This window comes from Aspergillus udagawae (genome assembly GCF_001078395.1).
Source record: "Aspergillus udagawae IFM 46973 DNA, scaffold_9, whole genome shotgun sequence".
Classification (NCBI taxonomy): Eukaryota; Fungi; Ascomycota; class Eurotiomycetes; order Eurotiales; family Aspergillaceae; genus Aspergillus; species Aspergillus udagawae.
This window is the reverse complement of record NW_025091272.1, coordinates 1044728-1069854: the sequence shown is the minus strand read 5'-3', so window position 1 is coordinate 1069854 and position 25127 is coordinate 1044728. Positions and strand designations below refer to the sequence as shown.

At 50.6% G+C, this 25127-nt stretch overlaps 10 protein-coding genes across 10 annotated transcripts; 6 read left to right on the top strand and 4 right to left on the bottom strand.

Moving 5' to 3' along the window:
* Positions 1 to 535: 535 nt before the first annotated feature.
* Aud_010609 (rhodanese-like domain-containing protein) lies at positions 536 to 1288 on the top strand (the record flags this gene model as incomplete). Its single annotated transcript, XM_043295445.1, has 2 exons — positions 536 to 814; positions 890 to 1288. The coding sequence occupies 2 exons, from the start codon at positions 536 to 538 to the stop codon at positions 1286 to 1288; spliced, it is 678 nt and encodes a 225-aa protein (XP_043151380.1).
* A 607-nt stretch (positions 1289 to 1895) lies between these two features.
* Positions 1896 to 5237, bottom strand: Aud_010608 (putative mitochondrial translation initiation factor IF-2; the record flags this gene model as incomplete). Its single annotated transcript, XM_043295444.1, has 3 exons — positions 1896 to 2139; positions 2195 to 4710; positions 4788 to 5237. The coding sequence occupies 3 exons, from the start codon at positions 5235 to 5237 to the stop codon at positions 1896 to 1898; spliced, it is 3210 nt and encodes a 1069-aa protein (XP_043151379.1).
* A 703-nt stretch (positions 5238 to 5940) lies between these two features.
* Positions 5941 to 10023, bottom strand: thtA (the record flags this gene model as incomplete). The annotated part of the gene is made up of 5 exons (XM_043295443.1): positions 5941 to 7386; positions 7440 to 7618; positions 7678 to 9241; positions 9306 to 9420; positions 9470 to 10023. The coding sequence occupies 5 exons, from the start codon at positions 10021 to 10023 to the stop codon at positions 5941 to 5943; spliced, it is 3858 nt and encodes a 1285-aa protein (XP_043151378.1).
* Positions 10024 to 11181: 1158 nt separating this feature from the next.
* Positions 11182 to 12542, top strand: Aud_010606 (TBC domain-containing protein; the record flags this gene model as incomplete). Its single annotated transcript, XM_043295442.1, has 3 exons — positions 11182 to 11410; positions 11460 to 11591; positions 11647 to 12542. 3 exons carry the CDS (start codon positions 11182 to 11184, stop codon positions 12540 to 12542), a joined length of 1257 nt encoding a protein of 418 aa, XP_043151377.1.
* A 322-nt stretch (positions 12543 to 12864) lies between these two features.
* Positions 12865 to 13922, top strand: Aud_010605 (Yip1 family protein; the record flags this gene model as incomplete). Its single annotated transcript, XM_043295441.1, has 4 exons — positions 12865 to 12909; positions 12969 to 13020; positions 13091 to 13796; positions 13847 to 13922. The coding sequence occupies 4 exons, from the start codon at positions 12865 to 12867 to the stop codon at positions 13920 to 13922; spliced, it is 879 nt and encodes a 292-aa protein (XP_043151376.1).
* A 1687-nt stretch (positions 13923 to 15609) lies between these two features.
* Aud_010604 (TFIIB-type zinc finger domain-containing protein) lies at positions 15610 to 17684 on the bottom strand (the record flags this gene model as incomplete). Its single annotated transcript, XM_043295440.1, has 8 exons — positions 15610 to 16061; positions 16120 to 16506; positions 16565 to 16703; positions 16756 to 16861; positions 16923 to 17170; positions 17240 to 17349; positions 17406 to 17496; positions 17580 to 17684. The coding sequence occupies 8 exons, from the start codon at positions 17682 to 17684 to the stop codon at positions 15610 to 15612; spliced, it is 1638 nt and encodes a 545-aa protein (XP_043151375.1).
* A 554-nt stretch (positions 17685 to 18238) lies between these two features.
* Aud_010603 (Eukaryotic translation initiation factor eIF-5A) lies at positions 18239 to 19018 on the bottom strand (the record flags this gene model as incomplete). The annotated part of the gene is made up of 4 exons (XM_043295439.1): positions 18239 to 18303; positions 18365 to 18497; positions 18563 to 18826; positions 19007 to 19018. 4 exons carry the CDS (start codon positions 19016 to 19018, stop codon positions 18239 to 18241), a joined length of 474 nt encoding a protein of 157 aa, XP_043151374.1.
* A 593-nt stretch (positions 19019 to 19611) lies between these two features.
* On the top strand, positions 19612 to 21856 carry Aud_010602 (putative GARP complex subunit (Sac2); the record flags this gene model as incomplete). The annotated part of the gene is made up of 5 exons (XM_043295438.1): positions 19612 to 20490; positions 20545 to 20839; positions 20895 to 21679; positions 21733 to 21768; positions 21815 to 21856. The coding sequence occupies 5 exons, from the start codon at positions 19612 to 19614 to the stop codon at positions 21854 to 21856; spliced, it is 2037 nt and encodes a 678-aa protein (XP_043151373.1).
* A 403-nt stretch (positions 21857 to 22259) lies between these two features.
* Positions 22260 to 23596, top strand: Aud_010601 (NAD(P)/FAD-dependent oxidoreductase; the record flags this gene model as incomplete). The annotated part of the gene is made up of 3 exons (XM_043295437.1): positions 22260 to 22355; positions 22415 to 22540; positions 22607 to 23596. The coding sequence occupies 3 exons, from the start codon at positions 22260 to 22262 to the stop codon at positions 23594 to 23596; spliced, it is 1212 nt and encodes a 403-aa protein (XP_043151372.1).
* A 716-nt stretch (positions 23597 to 24312) lies between these two features.
* Positions 24313 to 24930, top strand: Aud_010600 (uncharacterized protein; the record flags this gene model as incomplete). The annotated part of the gene is made up of 1 exon (XM_043295436.1): positions 24313 to 24930. One exon carries the CDS (start codon positions 24313 to 24315, stop codon positions 24928 to 24930), a length of 618 nt encoding a protein of 205 aa, XP_043151371.1.
* Between the last annotated feature and the right edge of the window lie 197 nt (positions 24931 to 25127).

The following is a 25127-nucleotide window of genomic DNA, read 5'->3' as shown; positions in this document are numbered from 1 at the left end:
GTAGCCTCGGATAGCAGTTGTCCTGACAGTATATATCTTCATTTGCATAATACATACGAATTCAATGCCGTCCACGCCATCCAGAATCCTGCCACAAAATAGCAGCAAAAAAAAAGACAATACAAGCACTCACCCGGGAAGTAACGATTATAAAGACCGAAATCAAGACGAATGCCATTTTACATCCTACTACGTCCCTACGACAATTCATGAGCCGAGCCAGATTCTGGGTCTGAAGCGGTAGGCGGTGATCTTGCGGAAGATTGACATCACCCACTGAAGCCGCCGCAAGAGAGCCGAGCTACAAAGCCTACATCAATCGGATACCTTCATCTCACAGATCCGGATATCTATCTGCGTGAGTCAGTTTGGGAGCAAGTTGATTGTCCGTTCGGTAAGCTTGTATTAATTTGTCTGTGATTCCTCTTCTTGCTATGCAACAATCCCCAAGCGAGGAACCACGCCAGTGAACTTCTCTTATCAGCGTGGAGAACCATCGCTAACATTCATCTCAAGACAATAGATCGCTACAACCATGGCCTCGGTACTCTCAATCCGGCGTCCCATTGCCGCTCTCGCAGCACGTACTGCAAAGCAAACCCCACAGAAAGCTACCCCCCACGCCGCCGTAACGACCCTTCTGTCGTCACCAGCCAGCCCCCGAAGCTACTATACAGCGCCGAGATCTCAAACCGCAAGGCTCGCGCTCGCATCGAGAAATAATATCCAGCAGCAGCTATCACACTGGCAGCAGACCATCCGCCGCATCAACCACGCTACAGCCCAGCCGCCCCGAAGCTGGAAGTTCGAAGACGTATGCCCTCTCCACCTCAAACAACCGCTGCACCACCAGACTCAACGCTAACAATGACTTGCACATGCGCTACAGATCAACGCCGCCCTCCCATCCGACCCTAACGGACCCCCATCACCCCCAGCAAGCCCGCAGAGGAAACTCATCCTCGTTGACGTCCGCGAGCCGGCCGAACTCACCTCCACCGGCATCATCCCCACCGCCGTAGCCGTCCCTCTAGCCTCGCAGCCCGATGCGCTCTTTCTGACGCCGGACGAGTTCGAGACCCGCTTTGGGTTCCCTAAGCCTGGGATCCAGGAAGAGGGAGATATCGTCTTCTACTGCAAGGCGGGCGTGAGGGCGAATACGGCGGCGCAGTTGGCGGTGCAGGCGGGGTATAACCCGGACAGAATTGGTGTGTATGAGGGGAGTTGGTTGGACTGGGCTGATAAGGGTGGGAGAGTGGAGAAGTGGGAGGGGCCCGAACATGAGTAGGGCCTGGTATGTAGTAGTAGACTGTAGCGATGTCGATGTACTTGGGGTTATCCTGTCAAGATACTGTATATAGTGGTTCTGATGAGCTCTCTACCAAGCTGTGATTGACTATTGACTGGATATTGTCTCAATGGAGGCCCTAGGAGGGATTGTCGATCTACTTTCGAAATTATGTCTTATGCACTTATTGATATTATGGTATAAGATACATAAATTGAGCGGGATTCATTCAAAAAGGAAATATCATTATAACAGAAACATGACAAGATACAGACCACATAAACTCATGTCATATACAGGCATATATCGCTTTTGTGCAATAAAAGCCGTCCAAGTCTAGCACTTTTTGACTTCTTTTCTTCCTGCGGAGATCATTGCGCTCTGTTGATGAGGTAAAATCAAAGCCTCCCAGATTGAGGAAGCAAAAGCTATTTTCACTGGTACAAGGAGCCTCCCTTAAAATACCAACCCCGAAACATGCCGCCTACAATGGTCTCGTCTGTGCCCGTATTTGTCATCTCACCATGCCTGATAATCTCAAGCAATCAGGAGCATGTACCGGTTGTGGGCTTCCAGCAGGAGACCGTCACATTTAAGACGAATTGAATCAAGGAATGTCAAACACGGGCTTGAGCTTCTTGATAAGAGCCCATTCCTCCATCGATACGTCGGAACGGTAGAACTCCTTGAGGGTGTCGATACTGGCACGGGAAATGTGCGAGTAGAGGGTGTCCTTCTCTTCCAATTGACGGCCGTACATAGGCTGGTTGGCTCCTTCGATCTTAACAGCGACGGAAGGTTGACCCTTCTTGCAAACCTGGATAGGCTTGTGGTCACGTTCAATACCCACACTGCATGAACTTGATTAGCAATAGGAATGTCAAATCAGGGTCAACGTAAACTTACACTCTGCCAAGGTCGATGATCTCCTTAGCACCGGTAGTGGGGTTGGTCTTCACCGCGGAAATTGGCGTGTGCATTCTCAAGCTGCCTTCAATAACATCCAGACCAACGACGATGGGGTCTTTCTTGTTGAAAACAGCAACGGGCCTAAGCACACAAGGGAAGACAGCGAGAAGTTTGCTCTCTTCCTTTCTCTTCTCGGTTAACTCTGCCATGTGCTTGGTGAAGTCATCAAACAGGTGGTAAATAATGTCGGCCGTGAAGATCTTGACACCGACTTCTTCTGCGTAAGCAGCCGCTTCCTTGTCGACCTTGACATCGAAGCAAAGCATGACAGCGTACTCCTTTGCCTTTTCCAACATGGTACCACACATCATCACATCACGCTTGTAGACAGGGCCGATGGAAATGTTGGCAACAGGGATCTTGGAGACACGCAGGAACTCGAGCAGAGCCTCGAGCGAACCAAGGGTAGAAGCCTGGACACTGACACCACGCTGGTCACGGGAAACCTTGCTCAGCAGGTTCTCCAAATCGGACATGACTTCTTCCTCAATATCTTCCTCGTCGTCATCAGGTCCAACAACCATCAACCGCGAACCTGCGATGGCATGCTCGAGGTCGTTCGCAGCGATCTTGACACCAAGAGCGGCCTTGACCTCCTTGTTGTGAACATACTGCGACTTGAGACGGAGTTCCTTAAGCGGAGCTGGTGTCAGCAATGCTCGAATATTCGTCGCTATAGGGCCGTTTAAACCGCAGAGCACGATCCGATCACCCTCGCGGAGGATACCGTTCGAAAGAACAACATCAATGGTGGTACCAAGACCCTCAATAACCTTGACCTCGAGAACAGTACACTCAACTTCGGACAGGTACATGAGCGAGTTGGTCATACGCTCCTGAGTCAGGGTGGTCAACAGCTTCAACATGTCGGGAATACCTTCACCGGTGTGAGCGGAAGTGGGAACCAAGGAGACATTGCGGGCCATGGACTTGTTCTCGTAGTAGAGCTCGGCGTTGAAACCTTGCTCGGCGAAGAGAACCTTTGTGCGCTCAAGACGGGTGCGGAATTCGTTCTGGACACCCTTGCTCTGCATGGCTAAACTGTCCTGGAAGCCGTTGTTGTCGATCTTCTTCCAGCCATAGAGACGGTCAATCTTGTTCAGGGCGACAATGAAAGGAGTCTTGCGATCCCGAAGCAATCTCATGGACTCCAAAGTCTGAGGCTCGAGACCGTGCATGATATCGACAACCAGAATGGCGATATTACAGAGGGATGAACCTCTCGAACGCAAGTTGGAGAAAGACTCGTGACCAGGGGTATCGATGACCAGCAAACCGGGAATCTTGAACTCAAACTTGCCGTCCTTGTTCACCACAGCGGTCTTCTGGCGCAAAGCGTCCACGGGGAAGTACGTAGCACCAATCTGCTGGGTAATACCACCAGCTTCGCCCTCTTGCACATTCGTCTGTCGGATCTTATCCAGTAACTTGGTTTTACCGGTATCGACGTGTCCAAGAATACAGCAAATAGGAGAGCGCAGATTGTCCTTCGAACGTGCGGCCAATGCTTCCTCATGCTGCTTCTTCCTCCGCTCGGCAGCTTCGGCCTTTCTTTGAGCGATAGCCTTCTGCGTCGCAGACTGCTCCTCATCTTCTGACTCAGATTCCGAATCTTCATCTGAATCTTCCTCGGATTCGGACTCATGCACCTTCTTTTGGGCTGCAGCCGCGGGCTTGGCTGCGCCGTTTGTGGCTGCTTTTTCCTCCTCGTCCTCAGAAGGAGCATCCCAGCTGTCCTTCACGTCTTCTTCGGCCTCAGCAGCCTTCTCCCAGTCATCCACTTCGCTCTCCTCGTCAGCAGCAGCAGCAGTGGCGGCGGCGGCGGCGGCGGCAGCCTCGGCCTCGGCCTTAGCCTTCTTCTCTTCTTCCTCCTTCCTGCGCCGTTCCTCCTCAGCCTCACGTTGAGCGCGAGCACGGGCAGCAGCAGCTTCAAGGTCCTCCTCTTGCTTCTTGGGGCCCTTGCGCTTCCTGTTGTCGTACACGGGTTTTTTCTTCTCGACTCCCGGCTCCTCGAGACCAGCAACCTTACCCACACCGGCTGCAAGCATCTGCTTCATGCGAAGTTCATTGCGCTCCTTTGCCTCCCTCTGGGCCTTGGTGAGAAGCTTTCCTTCTCTTCGGAGCTGCTCCTTCTTTTCCCTCTCCTTCTCCTTCTTCCGCTGGCGAGCTTCCTCCCTCTTCTGCTCTTCCTCTGCTTCGCGGCGCAGTCTCTCCTCCTCCGCGGCCCTTTCTTCAGCTAGACGTCGCTCTTCCTCTTCACGTTGTTTCCGGAGAGCCTCCTGTTGCTTCTGAATAGCGGCCAGATGGGCGGGGAGCTTCTTCTTCTTGCCGGGCGCCTCAGGAGCGGTGGCAGCAGGTGTCGGAGCAGCAGCGGCGGGTGCTGCCTCTTCTTTCATCTCAGCCTTGGCAGGCTCGGCCTTGGGCTCGGGAGCAGTAGTCTTCTTCTTTAAGGCCTATACAGATATCCTACATCAGCACCGTACTAACACACCTTACAAGGGGACAATAGTGCACCAGACACATCACATACCTGCTCCCTCTTACGCTGCTTCTCTCTCTCCTTCTTTTCCCTCTCCTTCTCCTTCTTACTCTTCACGCGGATCTCGCCATCGCCTTCAGGTGCAGCGGGGGCCGCAGGTGTAGCCTTAGCAGGCTTCTGGCTCTTCTTTCCGGCGAAAACGTCCTCCTCGTCGAATGTACCTTCCTCAGGCTGCTTGCTGGAGAAATCGGCATCTCCATTCGCCTCCTCTGTCGCATCCTCGCCCTCGACGAAATCGTTGACCGGCTTGCCCTTCTTGGCCTTCTTGTTCTTGTTCTTTCTCAGAGCAGCGAGAAGACCGCCACTCATGCCATCCTCTTCGGGAGCGGCGTCCGCAGGAGTCTCCTCCTTAGGCTGCTCACTGACGGGGGCAATACTCTCCCCCAGCTCGGCCTCCCAGTCGTCATCCTGCTTTTTGTTTCCCTTCTTCTTTGGCGCCATTTTCTAAGTTGTAATGATAGGAGCGACCGGTGTAGTGAAAGCGATAGATCAATGAAAATCACCTAGATACTTCAAGAAGTTAGTATTAAAGGCGATTTTATTTGTTGCAATAATCGTAAACGAGCTGTGGCGGGCACACGAACAATATCGAAGTCTTTGGGCTGCGATACGCGGCAACCGATAGAATCTAATCGAGAGGAGCGGCGGCGAAAAAGATGGCCGGCCTGAAAATCTCCTCAACGAAAGAAATGAAAAAGAGAGACGGTGAGAAAGGTACAGAGAACCACTTTTTCCCCCCTCTTCTGGTGGTTGATAAGACGAGAGCGGCGGTCGGCGCTCTTGGAGAAATAATAAGAATTTTGGGTTGGTTTGGTGGGGACTCTCTGTTATGCGAGCCGAATCGCCGCCAGTTGGTGGCACGACACTGCCTTACTCGCCACTATTAATGGCAGCCAGCAGAGTACCTATAGTTACGCTTTGTCTCCGAAAGTTCGAGTCCGCTTTATTCAAGGCTAATACGATTTTGGTCTACACAGAACTTCTTTTCTAAGGGTACTATGTTGGAATCTATCTATGGTCTTCCTATATCGAACCATGAGAATGTGTTCATTGCTACTAATACATAAGAAGACGATTAGCGCCCTCCTCTCAACAATACAAGGAAGATCATAGCTGCATGCGTCGTCTGCCGTCTCTGCCATATTCAGAACTCCACATGAAGGGCCTTCTCCAACCATCTCATGACCCTTTCGACTTGGTCAGGGGATTCTCCCAGCAGATTGCTGGACAGCTCAGTGAATAGCTCCAGAGTGGCTTGAGCAGTGCCGTTTTCTGGAAAGGCTGCGTCTTCAAAATCCTGGGTCGTCAACATTTTTGTCAAATAATCCGGACCACGCATCACGAGGCGACTCAGTATGCCGCCGTCGATGTGCATGTGTGAAGGCTGGGGCTCTGCGATACCATTCGTCGCCGGGTTGCGTCTTCGTTTCCTTTTGGGTGTGAAAGGGCATAGTATTGGATCTCTGATACAGAGATTCTGCAGCAGACGTAGTAAGCGCCACTCTTTCTCTTTTAGGGTTAAAAACCGATATGCTATCCCGTTCATAGCGGTGCCATAGTACACTTGCGATGAGAGAGAAAATGGAGATGGTTTAGATCCTGAGATGAGCTTCATCACGGATGATGGAAGATGTGCTTCACACAGCGCAACTGGCATCATTTTGTCGTTGGCCGTAACACCATTCTCTGAGAGTATGCTGACTCTGCCGCCTCTGCTACTGGTGATCGTCAAATTAGTCTCACCCCCAATGTGAATATGAGAAAGTCCGTCATGCTTCTGACGATCGTAAGCATGAAGCAGCAACTTGTCGTCAGAGGATTTGAGCACCATCAGCGACTCCCTCGATGTCGACATGTATACGTAGGGTTCATGGCAACTTAAGGAAATCGCTGGGGAAAGCATTGGGTACCTCGCTGCTCGAACACGACGTGTCTGTGACAGCTTGGGCTCCAATGGTACGATCTCATGACCCGTCGAGACCATCAATGTGAAGTCACCGTATGGAGCAATCGCGTAAACAGGACTCTCAAATTTATGGATATATTTCACGGAGCATTCAATCCTCGATGAATCGGACGAGTTGCGGGACGCTTGTAGAAAAATGACTCGTCCCCGTTCTTGCTGCTGTTTTCTAGCTGTTCCGATAACAATGAAGTGGTATTCTTCATCGCCTTTCTTAGGTGTCCATTCCAAGATACAACTGATCTTTTCTCCAGCCGCTCCATGAGGTCTCCACGCCGAATAACCGTCTTCACAGATGTCAACGGACTTTGAGACCCCGTGTTGCGTATCCGGCTCCACGAACTCAATGAAAGGCCGGGTCAGTCTTCTGATTGGATCAGATTCCGTATCGAGTTCAGTTCGAGTGTACGCGACAATGAGGCTTCGCAGATAGTTGGAATAAGCTAACTTGCTCGCGCTTCCTGGTAGATCAATCCTTCGAGGAACTGTCTTCGCAGCGTGATCCAGCGTGCAAATCAAAAGCTGACCGTCGGCGATGCAGAATAAGGTGTCGGATTCGCCATCGATGTTGGGATCAATGACTCTTGCCATGGCGAAACTGTGGACGTTGCCTGGATGATACGCAGGCTACAAAATGTCAGGAGAAGCAGTGAGATTTGAAGACGGAAATGTAGACTTACGTTATTCTGATCGGTGACCCATATCCTCTGCATGTGAAGATTAGGGTCTAATACGCCGTCTTTCCGCGGACACGACGCCTGCCAGAACCCACGTCCACAGGTCAGCAAAGCGAAGTGTCCCCTACTTTGTATCTTGACAGAAGTATCCCCAATTCGACGGGGAATCGCTTGTTTGACCCCTAGAAAAAAGATACACCTGTCAGCGAAGCTCTGAGATTCAATGTCAGGTTTAGCATACCAATTGCACATTTCTTGTCACCATGGTCTAACGTCATCTCAAACGGGACCAGAATACCGCTTCTTAACCCACAGAGTATTGTGTATTTCTGGGAAGGTCCAACGGTGTCAATGGCGAGCACAGCAAGGCTTTCGATTGCTTTCGACAGATCGTCTCCATTATCCACTTCAGTGGAGACTTCTGACAGGAGCATGGTTGAGTCTCTAAAGTTGTAGATCAAGACTTTCCCATTGCCTGTGCCAACAAATATGAGAGTAAAAGTACCCAGAACCTCAACGAGAATGCAAACAGGCTCATAGGGTAATGGTAAAGGCTGATCAATCTCGGACAAGTGAAGCTGGTCTTGGGAAATGTTAATGCTCCTGAGAGAGAGGTGCATCTCATGTTTTGTTCGCACAGCAGATACAATCAATGATGCCGAGCTGTGGACGGCAGCAACAGCAACACTTTGGTCAGCGCCAAACTCAAAGCGAGCCCTCAGAGTGGTCTCATTCGCTGTACCGAGAAGAATCGCCTTCTCAGTAATTTGGACAAGCACGCCGGAGCTGGTGCATCCGGCTGCCAAGGTCTGGGTACTAAAGTCCAGCCCAGAATCTGCTTCGTCTATAGCACACATCTCTTCCCCGAAGTCCGCAGACAGATACAGAAGAATAGAGGAGACGGGATCGGAGATTAATATGTATACACCTCCATTCATATCATCCGACATTGTCCAAATATCCCTCGTGCTTGACAACTCTTCAAGGGAGACGACCAAGCCAATCTGTGCCTCCAAGCCATGGCGAAGTTCGAATATTGCACCTCGCCCATAGGAGGACGCGGAGCACACGAATAATCGGTCTCTGGCTGTGTCTGAGGCTGATGAGTCTTGGCCGGAGCTCACAATGACGGAATCCGTAACTGGGGACCAGTTGATGAATTTTTGGACACATCGAGGTTGGTCACGAGCCTTTTGAACAAAAAGGCCGCCGTCTCCTGTGGTTCCAGCGGCCAAAAGGAGGTCTCCACCTTCATGACCAATATCGAGGATATCAAATGCAGCATCGACGTCGCAGCAGAGTTGTCCCAGATGGGCTTGATTTTCCAGTTCCCCTTCGTTGCCGATCCCCAAATAAAAGACCCTACCATCCTCACGGCAAAGGTAGATATCGTCGTGTCTTTGGTTATATGACCAATTGCGCAATGGCCTTGCCCAACGCGTCCAAAGTGGTGCTTTTTTAGATTCGCGATCAGGCACAGGGAGAGGGTATCGACTGGCCTGTGTTCGCGGGTCAAGCCTATTCTTGTAGACAGCCATTGAAGTCGTTGTGATTAGCATAAAGGAGGACGTCTTGGTCAATGGAATCAACATCGTGGGCAATGTATCTTCAGGAGGCAGAGACCTCTTTGTAATCCTTGGAGACACTCGTCGTATTGTCTCGTCTGCATGCCATTCATAGCAGATAGCTTGCGTCCCCTGATCCTGTGAAACCAAGAGCAGCAGAATGACTTTATCACCATCTTCGGCTTTCGGGTACAAAAACTCCATGAACAGGATGTCGCCTTCTACCCGAAAGAAGCGTTCCTACAGAAGTGGTGCTGCGGTGAGTGTCCGGGACGAATATCGAGCGCTGGATTGAGGCGCATACCTCTGTGATAGGATCTAATTGGCTTGAAGCCATCTGTGACTGGAGAACTGGCGGCTTCTTCAACATGAACACTCCAAAATAGTCGGCCGAAGCACTAACTGCTACCGCACGGGACCTTTTTAATCCATCAGGTGGGTTGTTGCAAATATAGAGATAAGACTTACCGCGGCTCCACCGCGATGTTCCGGCCAAACCTCTCGAATGTACTGACATCATTTGGTAAAGGTCGATGATGGTGAATGAAGTGGCCGCTCGTTGACGAAAAATAAAGGAAGACTAGTTCTCTCGATGCAAGACTGAGAACCAGTATTTGTGGTGGGAGCTCTTGCCGCGATCCAGGATCCGTGACAGTTGCTTTGCTGGCTGCCAGCTTCATCTGGGCCTCCCAAGGTAATTCTGTGCTCACATTGATGACCTTCGCTGCCATGATGTAGGCATCGAAGTCAGATTTTGAATTGACGTCTTCCAAGTGGACGCCTGATAGTGCTTCTTTGATTTGTATGTGCCTTTCGCCAACAAATACGACATCATTTTGGTGCTTGCTTCTCAAGCGCGCTGGTAGAATCAATTGGATGATGGGGCTGGAGACCAGCGTCTGAGAGAGCAACCCAACAATGGGTTTCGTAGTTGATGACCCTTCTTGCTCTATATCCATTTGATCCATATCCTGTCGCTTGCCAGGAGCATCAGAACCTCGATCAGACAATGAAAGGGACATGGTGACTCGCAAAATCTCCGACAACAATGCTGGCAATAATATGGAGGTGAATGGAAGACTCTCCCGGAAAGCTAGGCCATGCACAGAATTTAGAAGTCAAGTAGGTGCCTTTGTTCACGAAGCAGAGTAGTCTCGGTGCCTGGTCCCATTTTGAGTCCGCTACGGGAGATTGGAGCAGTCACAGTATGGCAATTCCGCAACTTGTGGAGTAAGCAAATAACTTTGGTCATAGAGCAGAATAATCATCGCCAAGCAGCAGCCCGCATAGATTATTTTATCTAGCGACAAGTCAGTAAGAGTTCGTCTAGGTGAGGAGGGGCAACGGGAAAAATCACTTACAGTATAGCAAAACTATACGTGTTTTTGCAATAACGCCTTCACTTTTACTTTTGGACCCTCAGTCAGAACGGTGAAATCGACCGGGAGAGTTTGACGAACGCCTTTGAAGGGACTGCAACGGTGACTCAGATGATACTCGCAGCAATCCGATTGCCAGTATTAATTTGCCGAAGAATGGCCAGTATCTTAGTCTATACCCCTCCTTGTAGTTGCACCACTATTGTGGCTTGTACGGAGGAACCTGGCGTTTCTGCTCTTTCCACAGCTAAGCCACAGTCCACTCGTGATAGCATAGACCAGAACCAATGCCAATATCTCCTTAGATGGGAGTTCTAATAGGAGATTCACGGTTCCCCTCTCGTCAGAGCTCAGCAATAATGTAATTGTTCCCTTTCCTTCTTTGGGCGGTGGATGGTTCAATCAAATCACGGGACATCCGATGATGGCGGCCTGAGGCCGGCAGGTTTGCCATTTCTGGCTGCGCGCATCAACTTTAGGAACTCGGCTCCTACATTGATTGCTGTCTTTACATGCGCTTGCTGCTGCTCATCATCCTATAGACGGGCGCTTGGTGTTGATCGGGGATTACCAAAGTAAATATCCTCGCTTTATGGCAATGTTTCGTTTTCAATTCAGGAGGCTCATCTTTATTGCGTAATACTCAGCCTGTCTTAATCCTCCAGACAGGACACAACACAGACAGTGCCCTTCTTCTTATCTTGGCGGGCATTTGATGCCGCAAGTCTGTCTCAATCCGCTAAGAGATGAGATTTTGTGCCTCGTGTTAAGGGGCGAGCTTTGATCCATCCATTTGTCAAAATGGATGACTCTTCCACTACGCAGCCGGAAGGGACCCTGGACGAAAAACAAGAAGTACCTAGAAACGATCCCTCAGGGAAGTTGTTGTATTCAGACAATGCGGATACCGCTCGGTCCAAGAAAGAGGAAGCGATTCGAAAAGCATGCAATTTACGTGATTTAGATGCTCTCATCTCGTATGCGACCTCCGAGGGCGGTCTCTTGAACGATGACCTCAGGCGATCAGCCTGTAAGTTGCTGGTGAACGGATAGTTAATACCTTGGTAACATCAATCTAGGGCCCATTTTTCTTCGAAGTGACAGAGATGTGCAAGACTCAGATTTCGCATCTTGGGATGACCTGCCTTCGCATGGAGATGAAGACCAGGTTCAACTGGACGTAAATCGGTCCTTTGTGTACTACCCTCAATGTACAACTCTCAGGATCTGCAAATACTCGCTATCATTGGCTGAACATATTTATAGGCGCTGAGGATGAACTGTTGCTGAAGAAGGACGAATTATCCATTCTCATCAGGAAAGTACTTCGGAAATACCCGATGCTCTGTTACTTCCAGGGGTACCATGATATCGTGCAAGTACTACTTCTGGTACTTGGTGAAAAGGAGGCAGCCCAAGCTGTGACCAATATCTCCTTATTCCGAATTAGGGACTATATGCTGCCGTCTCTCTCCCCTGCGCTGAAGCATTTGCAGCTTATTCCAGCGATTATCGAGAAAGCTGATCCGGCCTTGCGGGAGCACCTCGGAGGCATAAAACCATTCTTTGCCCTTGCAGCAACACTCACACTGTATGCCCATGATATCCAGGAGTACAGCGACATTGCACGGCTGTTTGACTTCCTCCTGGCTACGGAGCCTGTCGTTTCTATCTACCTCTTCGCAGCGATCATACTCTCACGCAAGAAGGAGTTGCTGGAGATTCCTGCAGACGAACCTGAGATGTTGCACTTTACTCTTTCAAAATTACCACAGCCTCTTGATTTGGATAGCCTCATATCGAGCGCTGTGCAACTGTTCACCGATTATCCACCTGAGCTTTTGCCTTTCGGGGCTTGGAAGAGGATTTCTCAGTACAGTGTGCTCAAAACTTCACGGGATCCATTCAATAAGCAAACCAGAGACGAAGCGATACGGCTGTTCGAGAAACAAACACGACAGCTGCATAACGAGGAACTAAGAGAAAAGGCCATCACCTTCTTGTGGCATCACAGGAGGACCATCGGGTCGGTGGCAGTGGCCATCTTCATTGGAGCGATGTCTATCTGGATGCGGAAGAGAGGTTTGGATACACCCTTGTGGTCATATTTCGTTGGATTGAAAACGACTTTCCGCAAGTGGCTTCCTATGATTTCGATGTGACTGGCCGACAAGACACGGCAGACGTGACACATGAAAAGCGCCAATACCGTGAAAATGCACGAGTATGTACAATAGTACCATTAATCAAAAATATTCTTGCTCAATATATCAATTCGTCTAAGGCCCATTTCTACACCCAAGACTATCTAGGTCGCATCGTGTTGATATTGTAGCAAACTTCGCATACGTAGGTGTCTCCACAGTAGCTAGTGGCTGGTGTGTGGCTTTATCAACAGCGCCGTGACAGCTGATGTGTACTCTAATTTCCTGCACCTCTCCCTTCGTGATCAACAACAGCTCATTATAAGAACAGGAAGCCGATATGGCAAACCGGGGATATGATGTGGTTGTAGATGTCGACGCCGAGGTAAATAATTGATTTCAATGCTCATATCTTAGCGAACACTTGGTCTAATGTTACTCTAGGGCGACCTCGGTCATACCGACCTCCAGGAAGACCTCGAATTCCACTCATCCAGTAGGGCGAATTCGCAAGCAACTCTCCTTTTCCACCTTTCAAGCACTGATTGTTATAACTTCAATAACAGACTTTGAAAACGACCCCCGAAGCGCAAAAGCCCAGCAAGATTCCGCTCCTTTCCTCGGCGCAGGCACCTCCCGCGGCCGCGACAGATCCCCCGGCGGCACGCCCTCCAAACATGCCTGGTGGTCTATCCATTACTACTCGCAGTTCTTCGACGTCGATACAAACGAGGTGCTCCGGAGATGTGTGTCGGCGCTCTACCCACGCACCAACTTCCTCGATGTTCTGGAAGGTAACGCGGACCTGTACGGTCCGTTCTGGATCGCAACAACGGTAGTCGTCATCCTCTTCCTGACCGGCACGATCTCGCAATGGCTCTCGAACAACAACGACAAGCATTTCGAATACGACTTCACCCTTCTTTCGGGTGCTGCGGGGTTGGTTTACGGGTACACGGGCATCATCCCCATCGCTCTGTGGGGTGCGTTGCGCTGGTTCGGTAGCTCCACCGCGGACTTGATCGAATGTTGGGCGCTGTACGGCTATTCGAATCTCGTTTGGATCGCTATCGCGCTGGTGAGCTGGAGCCCTCTCACTGCGCTCAACTGGGCTCTTGTGGGGGTTGGCTTCGGCTGGACGGTCTTCTTCCTGCTTCGGAACTTGTATCCTGTTCTGAGTGCTACGGATGCGAAGACGAGCAAGATCCTCTTGATCTTGGTCATTGTTCTCCATGCCGGTTTCGCGATTGCCATCAAGATATTGTTCTTTGCGTAAGTCGGGTTGTTTTGGGTCAACTGATCATTTTACTAACGAGGTGCAGGCATGCAAGCCCCGTTTCCAAGAAGAACAAGGACCACGATGATGACGACCATGATGATAAGAGACGGATGTTCTGATGTGAGAGGACCGAATGTCTTCGATTTACAATGGTTATCCGGGAGGCACGATGTTGGCTCAGGCAGCACAACGTCGTTCACCCGGAGTTTTCTGTACCTCAGTCTCATATTTCCCTGCAAGGGTTCTTATTGAACGCAAATTTGTATTCGTATTTCCCGCGGCATAGGTTCGAGAGAGCAAAATTGAATTTTACAGATGTTCGATTGCGCAACTTCTTTCGAGAGGGGTCAACTAAAATATGTGACTTCGGCTATAATGTTTCATCATTCCAACGCCTTTTAAAACCTCCCATGCAGCAATCACGTCATATCTCCGAGCATCTCTTTCCCCCAGCAACGCAGAAAAACCGCAACAAGATAGAAATCGTTTACTTGAGCTTCTTCTTGGGGCGCAGCTGGTTGGTGTGACCGCACTTCTTCTTACGGCAGTTGGTGGCACGGGGAGGAAGACGGGCCTATCCAGGGATCAGGTTAGCAAAAGACTTCCAAGTCGAGCGTCCCCTGTAATGGTTCACAGGTCGGGTCGAGCGATCGGGACAAAGACGTACGTAGCACTTGCGGCAGATGGACTTCTCGCAGTTGTACTTGGAAGCAAGAGCCTTGAGGGAGGGCTCAATGATACCACCACGCAGACGGAGGACGAGGTGGAGAGTGGACTCCTAAATGTGTGCAAGTGTCCGGTCAGCCCAACATATCCTTCTCAATAGTCATATATCCCCCGTAACAATCCAATCATCCCCTAGCGCAGACGTTCCCTGCCGGAGGATCCGGAAACCAAGTCCAGCAATCCAGCGAACAACCCGCATCATCCGAGAATACCCCATGCGCATAATGAAACGAAACCCAAGCGTCGTCCGATAGAGAATTCGCGTACCTTCTGGATGTTGTAGTCGCTCAGGGTGCGGCCATCCTCAAGCTGCTTACCAGCGAAGATCAGGCGCTGCTGGTCAGGGGGGATACCCTCCTTGTCCTGGATCTTGGCCTTGACATTGTCGATGGTGTCGCTCGACTCAACGTCGAGGGTAATGGTCTTACCCGTCAGGGTCTTGACGAAACTATTGATCGAAACTTGTCAGTCATGGCTTTTCCGGATGTTCCGCGTAGATCGAGTCGATGAATGGGATGAGGTTGGGCAAATGGGCACTGGGTTGGTCCGAACGGCTCAGGAAGACCTACATCTGCACTGTAAAATCGCAGAAAAAAGATCATGTTAGCTCGTAATCCATAGATCAAATACATAACGTAGGAGAGCATGATGCTGTACGTACTGGTTGCGATTTTTCGTTGTTGCTGGCTGACGATCGCTGTATCCTCGTTCGTAGGAGGCAATGTCCAATTTGAGGATTTCTCGCTTAGCCTGGGTGGACCGACGTCGTGATACCCTAAACCCTAATGCCTATTTCGTCATAACCTCTTATAGCCGCCCGTCGGCAGGTGCCACTTTCCCATTTCGGGTTATCTCCGCAATTTCCATACATCGAAAGTCCCAACTACATACCTGCCTAGAACCTGCCTGAGATTTGTCTACGTTGCTGGATGCTGTCGAATGTTCCGTCAGACTGAATTTTGTTGTAGCTCAAATCGCTGACTTTCTTCCTTCAGAAAAGCACGCACTCTTCCCGTTAAGGGCCTGAGGCACAATATGGCTTAATACTTAGCTAGAAATTGCTATGTAGCATATCTCGAGTCAGGACTCGTCACTCAAACCAAAGATATCCTCATCTTCCATGGCGTCCAGATCTTCTGTGCCCGCTTCGTCAGTCACGTCCGTTTCCGTAGGATCTCCATGATGCTCAATCCTCCTCTTATCGTCCAACCACCGAGAGATTTTGGTCTCAGTCTGCGATACAGCTCTAATGAGAGTGGACAAAGAGACCCCTGCTACTTTAGCAGCAGTTTCGTAGAAAGACCTTGCCATTTCTGGGAGATCGGACTCGGTTCGGTAACGTGGATACGATGAACCTGGGCGAGCCACGTCGGCCTTAGGATCAGAAATAGCTTTCCTTGGTTTCAGTTGGCTCGTGACTGTCTGCAGCATAGCATGCATAGCTTCATCATCTCCTTCTGTGGAGTCGTTAACAGCCTGGCCTTCCGGGGCTGTCGGACCAAGGGGGAAGAACTCTGCTAACGGATTCAAGACTTCTGGGGATCAGCGTTCGTCAAACCTCGCGGGACGGAGTCGCAAGGGACCCTTTACCTCTGCTCTGATCGAGCCAACTGGTCTCGTACCAGTCCATGTATTCATCCAATTGGGCCGGAGTCATGTTGAAGACGTCTTTCTCAGTGACAAGTATCTCATTACCCTTTCCGATTCTGCCCCCAGCCGTTTCTCGTCGGTCGAAGTGTCTCTGAACTTGTGCCCAAAGCTTCCAGTCGAGCACCTGTGCGCTGGGTTCCCGTGTGGATACGGGGTACCTCTTGATGTCGTCAAATGGAAAGAACAATTTAGTAGAAACGACAATAAGTGTAATAAGCTGCACTTCAGGCAGGTGAAGTGGCCGACTTCTACCGGGGAGGGTCGTTGGAAACTCAAATGTGAAGCCCACAAGACTTTGGAGCTTTTTAACAGCGGGATATACCTCGACTGCCCCAGAAGTTAGAAGATTGCGAACTGACAAATAACAAGCATGAACAGCTCATACCTGGTAGCGCGAGACGTTTGATATAGCGATATAGCACAGCCGGTGTGTTCAGGGCAGGGAATTGAACGCCAAACTTGATGTGATACAAGAGCGATAGCTCCAAGGTCGCTTTGTGAAGATGCTCGGCCTTTATCAATCTCTATCCGAGGGTCAGTTCTGATAGAGTCGGCCTCATGAAGGTAGAAGCTTACAGTAGTCTCCAAGAGAGCGATGTATTCCTGCGGTAATTTATCTCTCATCCCCCGTGGGATTGATCTGAGGACCCTGATGAAAGGAATATCTTCTCGCATAAGCATCCTTGACAGTCCCAAAAGTCAGATGTTCATTCTCGTTCTTATGAACTGTAAAGAAGATTTACCGATGAAAGTCTCCAATAGTGACTGGCAGCCTCATGAGCAGGCAGCCCAAATAACACAGCCCGATTGTGTCAATCAGTCTGGGCCATTGAGTCACTCTCCCACTGAGCTTGAATGCTCCCTCGGGCTCATCAAGCGTCGCGCCAGGCTGTGAACTGAATAGTTCAGGTTCTCTATCATCTTCAGCAGGGTCGTTGAGTCGCTCTGACAGGCTTTCCAAACGAAGAGCCCAAAGATCTCGGACAACAACCTGAATCTCAACAGTCAGACACTGTTATCAGGGATGATGGCTGGGTGCAGCATAGGTGATTCCACTTACCTCAAGCTGCGCTGGAAAGCCTCGTCCTTGAACCAACGCGTGACATTGTTTCCACAGAATCAATTGATAAATCTGCAAGAAAAGGCAGTATGCCTGTCGACCACGATACGCTATCACACGCTTAACAAGAGTACAATCTTTTCAGACATGTTTATCGGATGCTCACTCTTATGGCCCTTTTCAGCTACAGTCTTCTTTATACGACTAGTCTTGCCCTGCGTGCCGAAATCGTCGGGATCTTCCTCCACTTGTAAACCCTGCAAGAAAAGTCAATCGACGGAACTTAGAAAGCTATCGCGTGATGCGTTGAAGAGGGCGGGGTTGGGCTGGTTTGGCGTACCTCCTGCTGATGGCCCCGCCTACAAAACCAGAGACCGTTATCTAGATAATATCGAGTCTCACGGCACCCGTCCTGCCCACAAACCCCTCGGGTGGTGTACTCCATCCAGGGCGGCTGTGTTCATTCTTAGATGGTCTGGTGGGGTGGAAGAGCAGAGGGAGAAATCCTCAGGATTTGGTTCGGTCCATAGGTGCTTCTACCAGAAAAGAATTTTTGACCTCATATCTTGGTCAACTGGTCAGAACCATTTAATTTGACAACCCCGAAATTATCTCAATAATTTTTCTGGTGAAGGACATCCACCCTACAGCTCAAACAGAGAAAAATGGCTTGAAACCCGAAAGAGAGAATTACACAGAGCTACGCGTATGACAATGATTGTCCTGATTAGGCTTATAAATTTTTTGATCGTCAAACTATCGTAAGAGGAGGATCACTTCCTGGCAGAGGGCACGTGATGCAGTCAACTTAAAGCAATACCTTTTGCTGGTGCAGTGTACATCCAAGGCTATATTGGCGGACATAAGTCAAGCAACAGACATGCCATAATCGCCCAAAACGTTGCATCATCCATGAACTAAGGACATACATAAGGAAGGAGCCCTTTGGAGACACAATGGCCGACGGAGCAAGAAGAGGTCCGTAAGTGTTGGGATCATTTATTTGGGAGCCTCCTTGACATCCATGCAGGCCTGTTCGCCCATGGCAGTGAGGATGGTGACATCTAGAGTATTCCATGTTAGTACAACAATCCAAGACTTAAGACGCAAATGCCGGGTACTTACTGCAGTCCTTGCCCTCTTCGTTGAACATCTTGTTGATCTTATCACCAACCTCACCATCGGGGACCTTGACATCGTCCTTGGTGGCACCGTTCTCGTCCATGAGGGAGAGGAAACCGTCGTCAGTGACATCAAGCTGCCAAGCAAATCAGTAAGTCATCTGTAGGTGAAGATTGACTTGGCTTTGGCGGGACGACTTACGAGCTGGTATTCACGACGGGTGACGTTGGGAACGTCCATGTTGTGGGTGGAGGGAGAAAGATCTTCCAACTTCTTGCCGGTAAAGATATCGATGGCGACGATGTGAACCTTGGCGTGACCGTGCTTGCCAGTCTTGGAGGTAGACATATCAACGATCTTGCAGGGACGACCCTTGATGACAACGTGACCGTTCTTTCTCAGAGCGGAGCACTGCATGGGGAAGGTCGCGGACGCACCAGCGTCGGCAGACTCGAAGGTCTCATGCTGAAAAGAAACAAGTGTCAGTTGATATTGTCCAGTCTGAATAAGATGGCAGTTGAAAATAGCCGTCGCTTGGTCGCTGCATAGTTGAGGTATGAAGCAGAAGAGGGGACATGTGCATGGATGCGGGGCTGCTTGAGTAGGAACGCAGCAAGTACACAGTGAATCAAGATTTAGTCATACCTCGTCAGCCATGGTGAATGTGTATAAGGGTGAATGAGAATGGAGGATTAATGAAAGTAGAACAGGACGAAACCTGATTTGTTTTTCTTTTAAGATAGAGGGGGATAGAAGAGAAGAAAGGGAAGAGGAAAAAGTTTCGAGAGGGTTTAGAGGAGACGGTGGAGGAACGGGCGAAAATGAAATCGACAAATCACCTGCGCAAAAAATGGCAGTTTTGTTGTGGCGGGGGTTTCTTGTGTCGCTAGTCCCTAAACTGGTTTAGCCTCGGACATGCTGCGCTTGTGGTCTCTGGCCCCAACTGTAGCATCTCGACCTGCCCATAAACAGCTGGTGATAGGAAACCCGATAACAGACGGTGTAGTATGCTGTGCATGTCAGCCCTCTAATCTTGGAGAGACGGTTGAGATATGCCTCTATGTCTATAAGCTGCCATTCCTGAATTGTCTGAGCTGTTGAAGATATCAGGAATCAATTGCATTGCATGCCTCCATTGCTGGGAGCCTGCCTGCCATAGATCTATAACTCCGCAGACAACCTTCGCTCGACTTCAATGAGGGCTGTGAGCTTCTCAGTATCCGCACGCCCTTCCGTGCCTGCTTCCAAAGATGTGGCTTGATCGCATATCAGGCCACTCCGCCCCCTCCGGTGCCCCTTTCGATAGTCGCAGCAATTCACCTGTTCCCCGACGATCTTCCTCCCTCCTGTCGCCTGCTCCACCGAACAACCGCCCGAGTCAGAACCGGCAAGGCTCCTCGTTATCCGTTCTGCTGACACCAAGTGACTCGACCACCTCTCTGCCGGCAACCGCACGCGGAGTCAATGGCTCGGTTCTCAAACAAGGCGCTGCAAGGTCCCGTCCTTCTGACGTAGCTGATCCGCTCGAGGTGCTGAAGGACATTATTGGAAAGCAGAAGGGTGAGGTAGAGACAAATGAGTGTCTGAAGACGTCAGCCCCTGAAGCAAGACCGTTGCACTTGGTTGAGTCGATAGACTTCGGAGACCTTAGTCTTGAGGAGTTCGTATCTCAAGTAGGCGAGCCACGGAGAGCTACCTCTACTGATGTCAGTGCACAAACGCTGCAGCAGTTCGAGAAGGAAAGAGATAAGTATCAGGAATTACATGCTGCCATCACAAGTTGTGATGATGTCTCAAAATCGGTTGAGATGTATCTGAGTGACTTCCAAAGTGAACTTGGTGCTGTTTCGGCTGAGATAGAGACTCTCCAGACTCGGTCTGTACAGTTGAATGCGATGCTGGAGAACCGCCGCAAAGTAGAGCAACTTCTTGGACCTGCCGTTGAGGAAATCAGTATCTCGCCGAGAGCTGTTCGATTGATTGCCGAGGGACCCATTGACGAGAACTGGGTCAAAGCCCTGAATGAGATCGAGGCACGCATGACGAGTATAGAAGCCAGGGTTTCTGGTAGCAGTAGCACAAAAGCAATTGAAGATGTGCGGCCGCTTCTGAATGATATCAAGAACAAAGTCAGCATCTTTCTATAGACCCAGACTTCGAGTCCGTGCTGACGAGAGTGACAGGCAGTGGAAAGGATCCGGGACTACCTAGTGTCCCAGATCAGAGCATTGCGTTCTCCGAACATCAATGCTCAAATTATTCAGCAGCAACGCTTGGTCAAGTTTAAGGACCTGTACAGTTATATCTCCCGAGCTCACCCTCAGCTTACGGGAGAGATTACGCAGGCATACATTAACACTATGCGCTGGTACTATCTCTCCCATTTCACTCGCTATCTGCAAGCTCTTGAAAAGATCAAAGTCTATCCGAGTGATAGGAACGATATACTGGGGGGAGACCCTTCCGCGCCGAAGACAGGTTCGTTATATTTGTCCAGTTGCTCTTCTCTGCAGTCAAGGCTTATATTGCATAGGGCATATCATCTCCTCGGGTCGCTCTGGGTCCGCTGCGCATGACCCGTTTTCCCTGGGAAGACGTATTGACATAGTCCGAACTGGTAACCACATGGCCTTGTCAGCATATCTCGCTGAAGAGGATAATGCGTTTCATGGGATTGAAGTCCCTTTCAGAAACTTCAACCTGGCTCTGGTGGACAATATATCGGCTGAATATTCTTTCATGACAGAGATGTTTTCCACCTTGTCCTTCCACCAGATTTCTCGGAAGGCGGCTGAGGTATTCGAACCTGTTTTCGCTCTCGGGCAAGGCCAAACAAAACAATTGATCGACAACTCGACGGACTCTTTGGGGGTGTTGATCTGTGTACGATTGAACCAGCAAGCGGCATTCGAACTGCAACGGCGGAAAGTGCCTGTTGCCGATTCCTACATCAACGGAATCAACATGCAGCTTTGGCCCCGATTCCAGGTTATTATGGACCTTCACCGGGAGTCCTTGAAGCGAGTGGCGTCCAACACCGGTCGGAGTGCTGTTTCTGCCTTGTCCTTAGCTGGAGGCGATGACTTGACCCAATCTTCAGCCCCCCACTTTCTCACACAGCGGTTTGGTCAACTCCTGCACGGGATATTAGTGCTGAGCAGCGATGCTGGGGATGACGAACCTGTTGCGAATAGTTTGAAGCGACTGACCGCCGAATTCGATGGCCTGTTGACCAAACTTAGTCGCAGCGGGGGTGACACAAAGAGAAAGGAGAAATTTTTGTTTAATAACTATTCTTTGATTTTGACCATCATCAGTGTAAGCTGGATCATTAACCCCTGAGATGCGTCTGAACTCTGACATGAGCACAGGATACCCATGGCAAATTAGCAACAGAACAGAAACAGGTATGCAGCTTCCGAGAATGAATTTGGGCATCGCTGACTCTTATAGCACCTGGATGAGATGCTCAAGAGCGTTGGAAAACGGGGCTAGAGCTTGTGAGTGTGAATTACACATGCCTATATAGAGTGGGGTTGTACGATATCTTCATAGCGAAATGGCATATTTGTACATGAATATTTTATAAGATCTGACCGTTGACCTGGACCTACCGGCATTGAATGGTAGGAATGCAAATAAACTATCAACTAGAGCGTAGCTAATAAGTGATCATCGTAGAGTGTATATCTGAAGCCTCTAAATACTCCTTGAGGGCCGCGAGAGCAAGACGGTGGTAATGGAGTCTTATCGCGGCCTTATCGGCCATCGGCCTCATCCCGATTCCACTTCGGTTATTGCGTCTGAGCCATGATTTATCTATCAATCGTGTGAAATTCAGAGAGATTACTTTGCACATATCCTGAACCAAGAGCACAGTCTCAGTACTGCCACAGCGATGGCTACCCGCGCTTGCATCGCTGTATCCAGGCCATTTCTCGCACGACGCAACTTCTCAAGCACGCGGGCCTCCAGCGCAGACGTCACACATGCGGTAGGGCCCCTCCCCAGACTTTCATTCATCTCAATGACAAAATACTCATTGATAACAAGGTAATTGGAGCTGGCGTTGTAGGTCTTGCGATTGCGCGGCAATTGGCGTCAAGACAGGGTACTTCGACTATTCTCTTGGAGAGGCATGATGCAGTGGGGACCGAGACGAGCAGTCGCAATTCCGAGGTGATTGATTCCTCCCTTCCTTTTACTTCTACGCACAATGGACTAACGCGATCACTGAATGGTCAGGTCATCCACGCGGGGATATACTACGGAATCGACTCCCTCAAAGCGAAACTCTGCATCCGCGGCAAACAAATGATGTACGACCTCTGCGCAAAACAAGGCATCCCACACCGCAACACCAAGAAATGGATCGTCGCGCAGAGCGAGGAACAATGGACCGCCGCGCTCGGCACACACAAGCTCGCGCAGACCCTCGGCGTACCGACGCGGCTCGTCGGCCGCGAGGAGGCCCAGCGGCGGGAACCCGAGGTCCAAGCTCTAGCGGGGATCGTGGAGAGCGAGACGACGGGCATCGTCGACAGCCACGCGCTCATGACGTACCTGCAGGGCGACTTCGAGGATCGCGGGGGAGACTGTGCGTTCCTGACGAACGTGACGGGGATCGAGGCGCTGAATGGCGGCCGCGACGGGTACCGTATCACGGCTGTGTCGGCGGACGGCGCGGAGACGTCCATCACGGCGGAGACGCTCATCAACAGCGCGGGGAACGGGGCTTGCGCGATCAATAACATGATCCTGCCGCGCGAGCGGCATCGCACGCCGTTCTACGCCAAGGGCACGTACTTCTCGTACTCGGCTTCGTTCCCCAGGACTTCCGTGCTGGTTTACCCGGCTACGCTGCCGGGCCATGGAGGGCTGGGCACGCATCTGACGCTGGACCTGGCGGGACGGATCCGCTTCGGACCGGATGTCGAGTGGGTGGATGATCCGACGGACCTGAAGCCCAGCCCCGCGAGGCTGCAGCAGGCCCTGCCGGAGATCAAGGCGTATCTGCCCCGTGTTGACCCGGAAGCCATCAGTTTGGATTACTGCGGCATCCGGCCGAAGCTGGGCCGCGGCGGCGCCGTCAACACGGGTAAGGGGTTCCAGGACTTTGTCATCCAGGAGGAGGAGGGGTTTCCGGGCTTCATCAATCTGCTAGGGATCGAGAGTCCGGGGTTGACGAGCTCGCTTGCCATTGCGGAGATGGTTGAGGGTCTTCTCTACAGGTGAAGAGAGGCCTCGAAACTGGTGTTTGAGCGTTGATTGGTACTATACCCGCTATGCACATATTTCTCTTTTATATACCTCTCTACAGTATGATGGATAGAGATAGACATGTTTTAGACACACTCGCACACTACTGCAGGCCGTATGTAGAATACCGACCATTATCCATTTCATCTTGCCTGATGCTAGCTTAGTACAGAAGAATACGTCTCTATCTTGTCACCCATTTTAATTCAGTGCCGGATAAACCGAACTTCAAGCTTATCTCCCGTCCCACCCTCTTGCCTGGTTCCTGACGTCAAAGATATGGGCGAGACCCAAGGGCGGAGATGGCTATTCCCCACGGCCGACAAAATGGCTCACTGTAAAGATTGAGTCTCCCACTGGTTTTATGGGTCCCTCCATATGAATTGGGTTTATCGATCATCCGGTGCAATGAGATCTCACCATTGATATGGTTACATCATGGATAACATGCCGCTCGGTCCTGCGGGAGATATATTCCCCCATGTGGTGGGAGATTGCCACAGGCGTTATGGGTATTAATATTGTCTATGTTAGTGTTGTACGACTAGATGAAAGATTTATGCAGGCATCTATACATCTGTCGATCGCTTAGTGGTGTCAGTGTAAACATTGACTTGATTCATTTTCATCTCATTTCATTCTCTTGCCTGTGGCATCTACTCTCTCTCATTCTCTCATCGAGAAAAGTGGACATGGCTGAAGTGCATGGTCGTCGTCGAGACCCCAAGGCCCACAAGATGACACAATCGCATTCACATTCACAAGCCTCATCTCCAACTCCCTCACACCATCGACGCCAAAAGGCCAACGCGCACACCGGCTCTCAGAAATACAACCGCTGCTGGGACTGGATCGTCGTCGGCGGCAACTGCCACTACGCCAAAAACCGCTCCACCTTCACCTCCTACCGCCGCGCGCCAGGCAAGATCGGCCGGTCGCGTGTCCTAGGCATCGGCACAGTCGAGCTCCAGGTGCAGCGCGGACCTCGTGATCCTCGGTCTAACAAGCTTGTCCTGGAAGATGTGTGGCACATGCCTGATGCGCGGTGCAACGGGCTGAGCGTTCCCAAGTATACCGAGACCAATCGACCCTTGTCGGTTAAGTCGGAGGGCGCGCATGTTGAGGCGAAGAGTGACAGAGACGGGGAGGCAGTATGGTTCGGAGATTCCTATTGTGGGTGTCCGAGGGTGGTGTTGACCGGTGATCCAAGGGGAGATTCGTATCTCCGCGATGGGCAAATGCATATGCTGAGCGTCGCTGCTTCGCCGGAGGAGTTGGACAAGCTGAGGAGCCGGGTTCGGCAGTGGTGATGGTCTTGTCTTCACCCTCACAGGGGCTTGTAAATAACGACATAATATAGACGTACAGATGCCGATCAATCGCTGGGATCATGAACTAAAAACGGCTTCCCCATACGTCATCTTAGAGGTCATTAAACACGAAGAAGCGCTTCGTATCAATGGTCATCACAGCATAATCATAACACATGTCGAGGCTGTCAATAACA